The 13,655-nt window shown below is 44.8% G+C and overlaps 1 protein-coding gene across 4 annotated transcripts in view; it reads left to right on the top strand.

Moving 5' to 3' along the window:
• Window positions 1–13,655, top strand: part of PLXNA1 (plexin A1) — a 529,295-nt gene that overhangs the window by 412,104 nt on the left and 103,536 nt on the right. For all 4 annotated transcript variants that reach the window (XM_033926178.1, XM_033926177.1, XM_033926179.1 and 1 more), the window contains one exon: window positions 12,406–12,502. In XM_033926178.1, coding sequence (XP_033782069.1) covers window positions 12,406–12,502 — 97 coding nt within the window. The remainder of the gene's footprint in view (window positions 1–12,405; window positions 12,503–13,655) is intronic.

Raw genomic sequence — 13,655 nt, 5'->3', positions numbered from 1 at the left:
TTTATTATTGAGGTTATCTGAGTATTGTGTTGGACTGTCCTTAAATCCTTACCCGTGGTCACCCACCTCCCTCATGCCTCTTATCTGTGGCTCTCAACTAGCGTTTCTTTGGACTTAGACCCTTCTGTTCAGGCTTTTCTGTCAAGATTGCAAAGCAGCCAGTGCCTCTTAGGAAATAATAAAAAGTGCCCAGTGAAAAAGCTCAGAAGTAATTCAGCTGCTAAAGGAGGATGAGGCGAGTTAGATACCAACCACGCAATTTGTTTCAGCCATTCTTGCTTTCTCTTCTTCTAAAAAGTATCTCTCTTTTCTTTGGCAAGGCACATATTTTAAGGTCACACGGGGGAGTGGGGGGAAAGAATGCTATGAATTAGAATACCAAGAGATACTGAATTAAAATCTGATGCAGAATGAATGTTGGTGAGCATCCTTGGCAGCCTAGGCCCATTCTAGCAAATTTAGAGCCTGAGTTTGTGCTGCAGACATGGGCAGGAAAGATGGGGAGGTCATAAGAACCTAAGAAGAGCCTTATTGGGTCAGAGCAAAGGTCCATCAAGCCCAGTAGCCCGTTCTCACGGTGGCCAATCCAGGTCACAAGGAGCAACAATATTCCATGCTACCGATCCAGGGCAAGCAGTGGCTTCCCCCGTGTCTTTCCTGCAGGAAATTGTCCAGATCTTTCTTAAAACCAGATTTCTTCCAGACTGCTGGTCCATATTGCATCTGGCTTCAGGGAGTGCCACACGTGTTTCTGCGCAAGACAAGTGAACATTAAGAATAATCAATGCACGTAAGCTTGGTAAGCAGGCAGACATCTGGTGCTAGGCAAATGTCAAGGACAGGTTAATGTAGCCAGGAAAATGGCTTTGAAAGTGTCTAAAAATTGCCTCCCCCTAAGGGTGGCTAAAAGCACCGTGGGGATTTCATAGCATGGGCATTCCAAGCTGGGTTAAAAAGATGTGTTACCATGGACATGTTTTCAGCTGGAGAAACAAAATCATGTGTGTGCATTCAAAAGCATGTGCACTGCCCCCCCCCCCCCCCCCCCAAATTGACTAGGCATTAAAGTATGTGGCACTATTGCTGCTGCTGATTATAGAAAAGATAAACAGCTGTTTTATTGCCCCTGAATTAGCTTCTTTGAACACATGATGGACGCAGGTAGCAGCCGTATACTGGGAGGACAGGGCTCTTAACTAGCTCTGGGAGGGTCCTGCCAGAATTCTGGGCTTTCAGAGCACACGGTGAGGAGGATGTGCCTGAGCAGTGGTGTAGCAAAGGTAGGAGATGGCCAGGGTGGTGGCACCTCGCTGCTCCTTCCCCATCCCTCACACCTGCACCCCTCCTACCCCCCCCCCCCCCCGGTACCTTTTAAAATCTTTACCAGCATGAGCAGCTTCTCTGGCTGCTGCTGGTGCTGGCGTTGGCTTTCCTTCTGATGTCACTTCCTGGCCCTATGATCCGGAAGTGATTTCAGAGGGGAGCTAGGCTGATGCAAGCAGCAGGCCGGAGAAGTTGCTGGCGCTGGCAAAAGTTTCAAGAGGTACGAGTTGGGGGAGGGCGCGAGCAAAGTGTGTGTGTGGGGTGGGGAGGGCAGAGAGGTGCCACCAGCAGGTGTGGCTCAGTCGACCCTAAAAGTTATTCACAATTTTTCCATATTTGCGGGCTACCTCTACCCCTAACCCCCGCGAATATGGAAGGAGAAGTGCACATAATTTGGGGGTTTGTGCGAGGGGCGTACACATGAGTGAAGCATGGGCGGGTCATGGGCATGTTGCCAAGCAACACAGACAACTAGTATGCCAACTTGCACCAACCATTGACTTATATTTTGGCCTGCCAGTGCCACACAGTATGCCCGAGTGCCACACACTTGTTTTGGCATCTACGTCTTGGTGTCATGGTATAGAGTTGCCCCTTAAGTTTGTATCTGAGGCAATGGAGAGTCAAACATTTTCCCAAAAGCACAAGACGCCACATTGGGATTTGAATCTTGAACTCCCTGGTCCTCATTCTGCTGCTCTAACTCTTTGGCAGGGATGTTCACTCCAGGCAGGTACATTTTAACTGCCTGTTGGGCCCTGGGCAAACTTTTGAGGACGGCCCCCTGCTCCGTGACTTCCTGATTTGCATGCTGCACTACCCTGGACCCAATGCTGGAGCCACCGCCACAAGAAGGAGAAACACATGTTCCTCTTGGGCCTTAGCTGAGAAATGGAGACATGGAGCACGTACACAATTTATGTCTGTAACCTGTCCCTTCATTTTGGCAATTATTTCTCAATTTTCATAGGAATTCCTCTTTCTCCATTATGGCTCCCACTCTTTAGAATGCCTTACCCTACTACCTCCGCATCAACAAATCTTTTGTGACTTTTAAGGCTTTCCACTCTTGACCTTTTTCTTTACTTTATTCATGCTATGGATCACCCTTTCTTCTTGACTTCTTAGCTTATATCCTTAACTGTTTGGGCAGAATTTCACTGTGACTTTCCTTCCCTTTTATTCCACTCCTTCCCTTCCCCAATTTTTTTTTATTTTTATTGTAACCTCCCCTTTCTTTATCCCTCTTGTACCCATTTTTGTTTGTATGATGGTTGTATTTTTGTTTTTGTTTATTGCTTCCCTTGTTATATCTTTTTAATTTTTTTGTTTTTAATATATTATTATTGTAAATTGCTTAGACTAACTGTGGTTGTATTTGCGGTATATCAAATAACCTGAAACTTATTGGAGAACCTGGAAGAGGTTTAAGACTGGCACAGTAGCACTGGTAGCTTGCATTTCCAGGCAGAATTTACCTAGGGGCCCTCTGTTATGCATAGCACAGGGCAATTGCCCCTTTTGCTCTGGTTACTGGCTGTGCTATGCACATGCTGAGAGGAACAGGGTCAGGGGAAGGAACATAGATCCAGCTGTGAAAAGTGAACGTGATAAACCCAAGCACTGAGAAGAGCAAGGCTCTGTGTATTTTATTTTGCCTGGAATGTATTTGCAGAAGAATATAAATCACAAAGACGGCCTTTTGTGAACATACACCTCTATATATCTGTAATTATACAGCCATGTAAATGAAAATTGAATCCTACAATACAAGAAATTCTCTTGGAGAAACCTTCTCGCTCTCTCACTAGCAGTGCACACATTTATCGCCCCTGCAGCAGTGTTTAAAGTGAGAAAGGAGTATCAAGAGATTTTGGTAGGATCCAATTAAATTCCTGCAGATAAAATGATGATGGATTACACTTCGACTCCAGTGAGACACCATGTACATTACTGGTGTCCCCGCAGTGCTAGAAAGGAGTTGAGGTCATCAGCTACAGAAAAATAGGCCAAGGCTGCAGCTGTGCTATTCCTGCAGATATACAGCCTTGGGAGGTGGGGGAGGAGAGGGTGAAGGGGAAAGAGAGAGAGAGGGGGATAAGAGGAAGGGACATGGAGAGAGGGGGGATAGAGAGAAGAACAGGAAGAAAGGGGGGATAGGAACAGAGAGAGAGGGGCATCAAGGGAGTGATAGAGAGGGGGACAGGGGGAGAGGCAGGAAGAGAGAGGGGGAGGGACAGGAAGAAAGGAGGACCATGAAGGAAGATAAAGAGAGGAACAGCAAAGGAATGAGGGAAGGATAGGGAGAGGAACAAGGAGAAGGTGGGAATGGGAGTGAGAGAGGGACAGGAAGAAAGAGAGAAAGAGGGGAGGGACAGGGAGAAAGGGGGGCCAGGAAGAGAGAGGGACAGCAAGGGAGTGAGAGAGAGAGGAAAAAAGGGAAGGACAGAGAGAGCGTAGAATGAACTGTGTGAAGAACATAAAATGGATGTAACTCTACAAAGAAAATGGAAAACACTGATGCTAAAGCTGCTTTTCATACAGGAAAAGTCTCACCTCAGCAACGGGCCCATTCCCATCTTCTCAATCCATTGAGGAGATGATATCATTTAACATGGTAGTTTAGATTTGATTTTTCCTGTGCTAACCTATTTCCCGATGAGAAACAGTTTTAGAATGGAAAAATGTGCAGTAAGACCATCACACTAAAGGGTAGAATAGTGGTGCTTGAAACCACATGCAAACCTGCTGAATTAGGAACTGCTCCTAATTACATCCCATTAGAGATTTCTATTCCGCCATTACCTTGCGGTTTGAGGCGGATTACAAAAGAGTTATAAAAGGAGGGTTACAAAGTAAGATCACAGGTCATTTCTTGTGAAGGTAAAGAGTAGTATCGGCGAGTTAGGGAGAAGATGGGAATAAGGATGGTACTTGTGATGTTAAGCCTTTTTTAATGTCAAAAACCACATTCGCATTTCCATATAGAATTTTTCTGCTGTAAAGTTAAAGTAAAAAATCCTAAACTCTTTACCCAGGTGGGTCTACTAAAAGGGGGTGCTGTAGAGTTCTCAGTTCAACCAACTTTCTAAACTCTGAGCATTTATTTTGCCACTGTAGCTGAAAAGAGTGTTATTTTATTTTGCAAAGTGCCAGTTTGCAGAATCGTAACGCTGTGTTTTGACATTGTTTCAGATAATTGATTGAGCCATGTCAACGAAAAGTGTGAAATTTTTCAAATGTAGAACTTTTGAGCTGTCGTGAAGTTCTTGTTCCTGCAGAAGAAAACTCCAAAGGAAATCTATGAATGTATGATGCAAACGTTGAGTGACAAATGCCCATCGTACTCCACAGTGAAGAAATGTGCAAACCTTCAGGGTGGAGATTTTGAGACCAAAGATGGCAGCAAGTTCTGGGAAGCCTCAAACAGTGTCAACTGCTGAAATTGTTGACCATCTGATTTAGGCAGATTGGTGAATATTGGCTAAAACAATTGCTGAGACACTACAGATATCCAGGGAATGTGTTGGGTGTATAATCCATGAGCAGCTGGGTAAGCAGAAGCTGTCAGCCAAGTGGGTGCCCAAATGATTGAATGCTGATGAGAAACGATGTCGAGTGGACATTTCCAAGTTGATTTTGAAGCACTTTCAGCAAGCTGGTACCAACTTTTTGGAACGACTATTTACTGTTGATGAAATGTGGTTACACCACTATGATCCTGAGACAAAACAACAGTCCATGCAATGGTGGCACTTAGGTTAAATAAACTTGAAACTTGAGTGGGCTGAACGTTTTGGGTTTTTGGAATGCATATAGGACTAGAGGAAGGAAACCCTGGTGGTCATTCAATCCTATGAGTGACTAGACTAGCAAGATCCATGGTGAGACCGCACCTGGAGTACTGTGTGCAATTTTGGAAGCCACATTACCGCAAGGATGTGCTGAGACTGGAATCGGTCCAGAAAATGGCCACCAGGATGGTCTCGGGACTCAAGGAGCTCCCATACGAGGAGCGGTTAGGGAAGTTGCAGCTGTACTCACTCGAGGAACGTAGAGAGAGGGGAGATATGATCGAGACATTCAAGTACCTCACGGGTCGCATCGAAGTGGAAGAGGATATCTTCTTTTTCAAGGGTCCCGCGGCAACAAGGAGACATCAGTGGAAAATTAGGGGCGGGAAACTGCACGGTGACACTAGGAAGTTCTTCTTCACTGAAAGGGTGGTTGATAGCTGGAATAGTCTTCCACTTCAGGTTATTGAGGCCAGAAGCGTGCCAGATTTTAAGGCCAAATGGGACAAACATGTGGGATCTATCCGCAAAGATAGATAGGGAGGGTCAATGGAGTGGGCAGACTTGATGGGCCGTGGCCCTTATCTGCCGTCTGTTTCTATGTTTCAAGATGATAGACATGATAGAAACCTTCAAGATCATGAAGGGCGTAGAAAAAGTGGACAGGGACAGATTTTTCAAACTAAGGGGAACCACAAGTACAAGGGGGCACTCGGAGAAATTGAAAGGGGAAAGGTTTAGAACAAACGCCAGGAAGTTCTTTTTCATGGATACATGGAACGCGCTGCCGGAGGATGTGATAGGCAGAAGTACGCTACAGGGCTTCAGAGAAGGACTGGACAGGTACCTAGAGGACAAAGGGATTGAGGGGTACAGATAGGAGTAGAGGTAAGGTTATAGGGACAGGATTAGAGGTAAATTAAAGAGACCACTGTTCAGGCAGTGGGCCTGATGGGCCGCCGCGGGAGCGGACCGATGGGCAGGATGGACCTCTGGTCTGCCCCAGCGGAGGCAACTTCTTATGTTCTTAAGATTCCTTTTGACCTTGGGCAAATCACTTAACCCTCAATTGCCTCAGCTACAGACTAAGACTGTGAGACCCCTGGGGACGGGGGAGACACCTAGTGTACCTCAATGTGTGTCACCTTCAGCTACTACTGAAAAAGATGTGAGCTAAATGCTAAATTCCAAATCTCTTCCCTTCTTAAATTCCCAGATTCTGGGGCAGAAGATATTGATAACCCATTTTCCCCCTTTTTCCCCTCTGAGGGCTGGATATAGAAACTTAGTGTCCCTGGGCAAGTAACAACAACTCCATTGCCCCATTTATATTAGTCAGATTGTGAGCCCACTGGAACAGAGAGGGAAAAATACTTTTAAAACCAATAGGAGGAAATATTTTTTCACTCAGAGAAAATAGTTAAGCTCTAGAACGCATTGCCAGCGGGTAGCGTCGCTGGTTTTAAGAAAGGTTTGGACAAGTTCCTGGAGGAAAAGTCTATAGTCTTGTTATTGAGACAGACATGGGGGGAAGCCACTGCTTGCCCTGGATCAGTAGCGCGGAACGTTGCTACTCTTTGGGGTTCTGGAATCTTGCTATTCTTTGAGATTCTATATGGAACATTGCTACTCTTTGGGGTTCTGGAATCTTGCTATTCTTTGAGATTCTATATGGAAAGTTGCTACTCTTTGGGGTTCTGGAATCTTGCTATTCTTTGAGATTCTATATGGAACGTTGCTACTCTTTGGGGTTCTGGAATCTTGCTATTCTTTGAGATTTTATATGGAACGTTGCTACTCTTTGGGGTTCTGGAATCTTGCTATTCTTTGAGATTCTATATGGAACGTTGCTACTCTTTGGGGTTCTGGAATCTTGCTATTCTTTGAGATTCTATATGGAACGTTGCTACTCTTTGGGGTTCTGGAATCTTGCTATTCTTTGAGATTCTATATGGAACGTTGCTACTCTTTGGGGTTCTGGAATCTTGCTATTCTTTGAGATTTTATATGGAACGTTGCTACTCTTTGGGGTTCTGGAATCTTGCTATTCTTTGAGATTTTATATGGAACGTTGCTACTCTTTGGGGTTCTGGAATCTTGCTATTCTTTGAGATTCTATATGGAATGTTGCTACTCTTTGGGGTTCTGGAATCTTGCTATTCTTTGAGATTCTATATGGAATGTTGCTACTCTTTGGGTTTTTGCCAGGTTCTTGTGACCTGGATTGGCCAATGTGAGGACCAGCTACTCGGCTAGATGGACCATGGTCTGACCCAGTACTTGAGTGCTTGAATGTAAACCACTTAGGCTATAAGTGGTCTATAAATACTAAAATAAATAATAAATAAATGAGATTGCCATAGGGGAGCAGAGAAAACTATATTATGAACAAATCTAGTTCAGCTAGAAAGCTGTAACACAGAAACACTGAACAGTGTTGGCAGGGAAAGGCCTTTTGTTTCACTTTGCATCTAGGGCTTTGGTCATTCTTTGTCCTGGAGCAAAGCAGAAAGTTCACAGTAGAAACAATGAATTTTTCTAGTTTGGCGAGAAGGATTGGCAAACACTGAGCAAAGCAAATTGTCTTTGAGAGTTATGAGCTCTGTTATCACATGAAGAGACATTTGTTTCCCTGGAGCTCCTGAAGCCGTCAGAAGCTCATGTAAGAACATCCTGGACAAGGGGTTTTAATAATTTACCGTGCTTCAGTATAACTCCCCTTATCAGATCTGCCAGCCTGCCAGCTAAATGACCATCTCACACAAGCAGGCGATTGTCAGCCCTTATCTCTGCTCTTGCAGGAAATGCTGTTCCTTGGCTGGAACAGAGGTCCATTTCCTGTTCTGGCCAACTCCTCACTCTTGCTGTTCGTTCTTGTGATACTCCCAGAGTAGATCAGTTTGAGCTGAGCAGATGGGTGCACACGTCTGGATTCAGTCTGCTGCTATTCCAGATGGTGGCAAGGATACCATTGGCTGACCTGAGTGATGGTTAGTGTAAAGCCCAGTGACTGTATTTATTCTTGCAATGAAAAAACTCTACATTTAACCCTCCTGAAAATAAATCCAATTAAAATTCACCGTCAAAGAAACATTAATGGTCAAAAAAAAATGTATCCCTATTATGTGGAGTAATGTTCGGAAATTCTTTTTCACGAAAAGGGTGGTAGATGCCTGGAATGCCCTCATGACGGAAGTGGTGGAGAGGAAAACGGTGATGGAATTCAAAAAAATGTGATCTGCCCATGACACAATGATGCAATATACCTGGGAACCCTTTCAGTAGGGTGCTTAATTTGTAACTGATTATCTCTAATTGATTTTCGACTTGGTAGAGATTGGGGCGGGGAGGAGGAACTCAAGTGTGTTACACCAAATTGAAACTTGACAATCAAGCCATTGTGACATCACTGATGAGTTTGGCTCTTAGGCATTGGTGGAATGAGGCAATATGACATCACAATCTCAGCTCTGGAATGTTGTTGCTCTTTGGGTTTCTGCCAGGTGTTTGGGACCTGGGATGGCCACTGTTGGAAACAATGCTGGGCTTGATGGACCTTCAGTCTGTCCCAGTACGGCAATTCTTATCTTTTTGGATTTCTTCTGCCTCATTTGGAATTTCTGAATCAAAAAACAACCTGAAAAATAGGGAGCTAACAAAATATTGAAAAAACAAATCTCCCTAGCCCCGAGAAGGAAAAAGCTGTGTTCAGGGGAAGAGACTGCCCGCACGAACGATTGGAGTAAAAGAATTACTCGCTTGAAATAATCTTGAAACTAAAGAATAATTTATAAAGAGAGCCCTCAGTCACACAACCAACCTCCGACCTCCGGAGGAAACGGCTGCCACTGGTTCGCACCTAGAAGGTGTCAACTGTGAAACATCCTAGGGCTCTCTGTGAATTTAGTGCTAAATAACTCAAAAGTGCTATAGTGCAAACAAGTCAAAACGTGCACTGCAAGCAGTCTCTTCCCCTGAACCAGGGGGGCAAAAGAACCAAGTGTCCAAATTCAATCTATTGAAGTCAAAAGAAGATACTTAGCTTCTCTGATAAGCAGTCAGTAAGTCACCAACCGTCCAACGGGACTCCGTTTTGGGGGAGCACTCCCCCTTCTTCAGGAACGACTGACGCTGTGCAAGAGCCTGAAAATCAAAAGGCAAAAGCAGATTGACAATAGTAGAAAATGGCGTCATTTGGAATTTGACAGATCCTACGCTAGAGTAAAATGAAACCACGAGGGTGGGATGGGAAAAATAGCAGAAAGCCCAAGGGAGGGAGGTAGGTGGTGGTGATTGGCTGACCGGGGGGAGGGGGGGGGTGGGGGAGAGGAAGAGGAGGAGGAATCGGCTATGCAGAAGGCTAATTTGTGGACTCGGTCATTCCCTGTATTTTCTGACCAAAAGAGGAGTCAGCAAATGACTGAGTCCACGATTTGCGAACCGTGAATTCGCAGGGGAACACTGTGCCACAAATACAACCACAGTTAGTCTTAGCGGTTTACAATAATATATTATTAAAAGAAAATTAAAAGAAAAATTTCAAAGACATGACAAAGAAGGCAATAAACAAAAACAAAAAATTCAACCAACATACAAACAAAAATGGGTACAAGAAGGATAAAGAAAGGGGAGGTTACAATAAAAACAAAAAAAGTTGGGGAAGGAACTATAAGCTCACATAAGAACTGCTGTACTGGGACAGACTGAAGGTCCGCCAAGCCCAGCACCTGCCTCCAACAGTGGCCAACCCAGGTCCCAAGCACCTAGCTAGATCCCAAGTAACAAAACAGATTCTACGCTGCTTTTCCTAGACTTCCTTGGGTCTCTGTTTGACAATAGTGTCTTGTAGCTGTGAGGCTGTGACCATTTTGTTTTAGAGTCATACAGGCGACTTTGAAATAGGGCTGGTAAGCGATCTTCTTGAAAATGAAACAAAAATGAACAAAACAATGTTATTCTGCATTTCATTTTCAAAATGAAATGAAAGAGGACATTTTGTTTGAAATGACGTTTGATGCTGTTGATATAAGTCATCTGGCAGCAGTATTCATCAGCTGAAAGGTAGAACGATACCTTACAGTGGTTTGAAAGGAAGTGCGCTGTTTGCAGTGGTGTGTATTGTGTGTTTCTGTGTACCTGCCTGCCTTTATACAGATAGATATGCGTATACGCACACACATGTGTGCATATAATACACGTGTGTGTGTGTGCACTCACATACTCGCCACACACAGCGTAAGCTGTCCATCTCTCTTAGGCTGAGATGGAAAGTGTTACCTGCCTGCTTCTCCCCCAGTGTGGCTCATTTCTGAGGAGCAAGGCGAGGAGATGAAAATAAATGTTTAGGACAGCTGCAGGCTGGGATGCGTACCGGAGATGCGAGAGCCCCAAATGAGACATGTCAGAGTACAAATTGAAAATGCCATTTTCACTTACGCTTTCACATCGCTCGTCATGGCTAAATCTTGCTGCTCTGGGTTTGGGTTGGTTTTTTTTTTTTTTCCTTTTGCAAATTAATGGGTTCCATTGACTAATCCAAAATGTGCGGCCCCCATACTGGAATGTAGCCCACAGATGGGTCTGGTGTAGGGAGACAGAAATTAGGTATTTTTAGGGTTAAATAGCTGCTCTTCTGTCCAGTCTGACTCATAGGGTAGGAAGCACGAGTTTAACAATCAGTTAATTGATTAGCCACCTTTTTGTTGGGATTCAACCAAGACGGTGTACAGCCCACCATTAGTAAAATGACCTAATATAAACATAAGCACAGTCAATGAAAGTAGCAGATTGAACACTAGAAATGGGATAAGCATGATCCAGTTTTGGAGGTCTGGTAGTGAAACAAGTAAAACTGTGTGTGTATGCCTTTGAGTCAACCACCAGGCACCATGAGGAATCCTCCCTGTGATGTTTCAAGGCTTTGCCAGAGGTTGTGGTAAGAGCGGATAGCGTAGCTGGTTTTAAGAAAGGTTTGGACAATTTCCAGGAGGAAAAGTCCATAGTCTGTTATTGAGAAGGACACGGGGGAAGCCACTTCTTGTCCTGGATCGGTAGCATGGAACGTTGCTACTGTTTGAGGTTCCGGAATCTTGCTATTCTTTGAGATTCTGCATGGAATCTTGATCCTCTTTGGGTTCTAGAATCTTTTGTTACTCTTTGAGATTATGGAATGTTGCTACTCTTTGGGTTTTGGCCAGGTACTAGTGTCCTGCATTGGCCACCATGGGGAACGGACTACTGGGCTAGACGGACCATTGGCTATTCTTAAGTTCTTAGTACAGGAGTGGTTTGCCATTGCGTTCTCCTGCACAGTGTGTAGCTCCATTGTGTTGCTGCTGCCTACAGCACCTGGTATTCCCCAGTGGTCCTCCACCCAGGTACTAGCCAGGCCTGAGCCTGCTTAGCTTCTGCTAACAAGAGCAGGCCTACCCAGGGCAGCCAGGCCGTAGGTGAAGTGTAGAAACTGAGTATATAATATGATGTTATGTAGAGCATTATTAGTGAGGAAACTGACATACTGTGAATGGTGTCGGCAGACCAGAAATTCATGATGGGGAACCCATGCCCACCAGATCTTCACTTTCTCCAGTCGGGGTATGTGCAATAGGCTGGTAACCTCTTGGCGTCAACTTAGCTTTCTAATGAACTGGATTCAAAGCTGTGAAGGGAGAGGATTAAGGATTTGGGATATATTGAAAATTGTCTTGGACCAGGAGAAAGTGAGCTCAGGAAAGTTCCGCAATATTAAGAGATTAATTTATAAATAACACATAGCAGACTGTCCGATGTTCAGTGGGAGATAGCCACCTATCTCTCACTGAATATCTGGCTGAACGGATTGGCTGGTGACCGGCTATATTGCGTGATATAGCCAGTCTCTGCTAATATTCAGTGGCTAGCAGCCAAATAAAGCCACCCAAAATGGTGGTCTTAGCCGGCTAGCCACTGAATATCATAAGAATCTAAGAGTTGCCCTATTGGGATAGACCAAAGATCCATCAAGCCTATCATCCTGCCTCCAACAGTGACCCTGGTAAAATGGAGTGTTATGGAAACTGTTAGTCATGAAGAAGAGCAAACAAATTCAACCCCGACTGGGTGGACTCTACAGGTCGCTGACATTTACCATGTACTTATACTTTGGCATTTCTCACTCACCCCGCCCCCCCAGTTTTTCCACATGAAGGTGTGAATTATATTGCAGTGTCTGTCTGATCCCTCTTCTTGCTTTCCCCACACGAATCTGGGTCTAACCGGCCACTGTTCTTGTTTCTGTTTTTTTCTCCAGTATTCCTACGAAGGAAATGACATCAGTGATCTTCCTGTGAACCTGTCGGTTGTATGGAATGGGAACTTTGTCATCGACAACCCTCAGAATATTCAAGGTAGAGGAGCTGAAACTTCTGGGTTTCCATCATGTGAACGTAGCTATCAGAATTATATGGAAGATAAATGCTTTCAGACAGATTATAGTATATTTAACTTAACATTATGCAGATGGGGGTCTTATTTCACGATATATCTGTCTGTCTGCAGAAAGGGACCTCTTTATTTAATTTGTTTTCTATTCCATTCTCCCCAATGAGCTCAGAACAGGTTACAGATAGGGACCTTTTCCTGTCTCATGCCGGGTCTGTCTGTCTGCATACAGGGACTTTTTCCTGTCTCATGCCGGGTCTGTCTGTCTGTCTGCATACAGGGTCTTCTTCCTGTCTCATGCCAGGTCTGTCTATCTGTCTGTCTGCAGATAGAATCTTTCCTGTCTCATGTCGGGTCTGTCTGTCTGCAGATACGATCTTTCCTTTCTCATGCCAGGTCTGTCTATCTGTCTGTCTGCAGATAGGATCTTTCCTGTCTCATGCCGGGTCTGTCTGTCTGCATACAGGGTCTTCTTCCTGTCTCATGCCAGGTCTGTCTATCTGTCTGTCTGCAGATAGGATCTTTCCTGTCTCATGCCGGGTCTGTCTGTCTGCATACAGGGTCTTCTTCCTGTCTCATGCCAGGTCTGTCTATCTGTCTGTCTGCAGATAGAATCTTTCCTGTCTCATGTCGGGTCTGTCTGTCTGCAGATACGATCTTTCCTTTCTCATGCCAGGTCTGTCTATCTGTCTGTCTGCAGATAGGATCTTTCCTGTCTCATGCTGGGTCTGTCTGTCTGCATACAGGGTCTTCTTCCTGTCTCATGCCGGGTCTGTCTGTCTGCATACAGCATTTTCTTCCTGTCTCATGCCAGGTCTGTCTGTCTGCATACAGCATTTTCTTCCTGTCTCATGCCAGGTCTGTCTGTCTGCATACAGCATTTTCTTCCTGTCTCATGCCAGGTCTGTCTGTCTGCATACAGCATTTTCTTCCTGTCTCATGTCGGGTCTGTCTGTCTGCAGATAGGATCTTTCCTGTCTCATGCCGGGTCTGTCTATCTGTCTGTCTGCAGATAGGATCTTTCCTGTCTCATGCCGGGTCTGTCTATCTGCATACAGCATTTTCTTCCTGTCTCATGCCAGGTCTGTCTGTCTGCATACAGCATTTTCTTCCTGTCTC

The sequence above is a fragment of the Geotrypetes seraphini genome, chromosome 17 (assembly GCF_902459505.1).
Source record: "Geotrypetes seraphini chromosome 17, aGeoSer1.1, whole genome shotgun sequence".
Taxonomy (NCBI): domain Eukaryota; kingdom Metazoa; phylum Chordata; class Amphibia; order Gymnophiona; family Dermophiidae; genus Geotrypetes; species Geotrypetes seraphini.
Note: the sequence above shows the minus strand (reverse complement) of the source record. Positions and strands in the feature narration are given on the sequence as shown.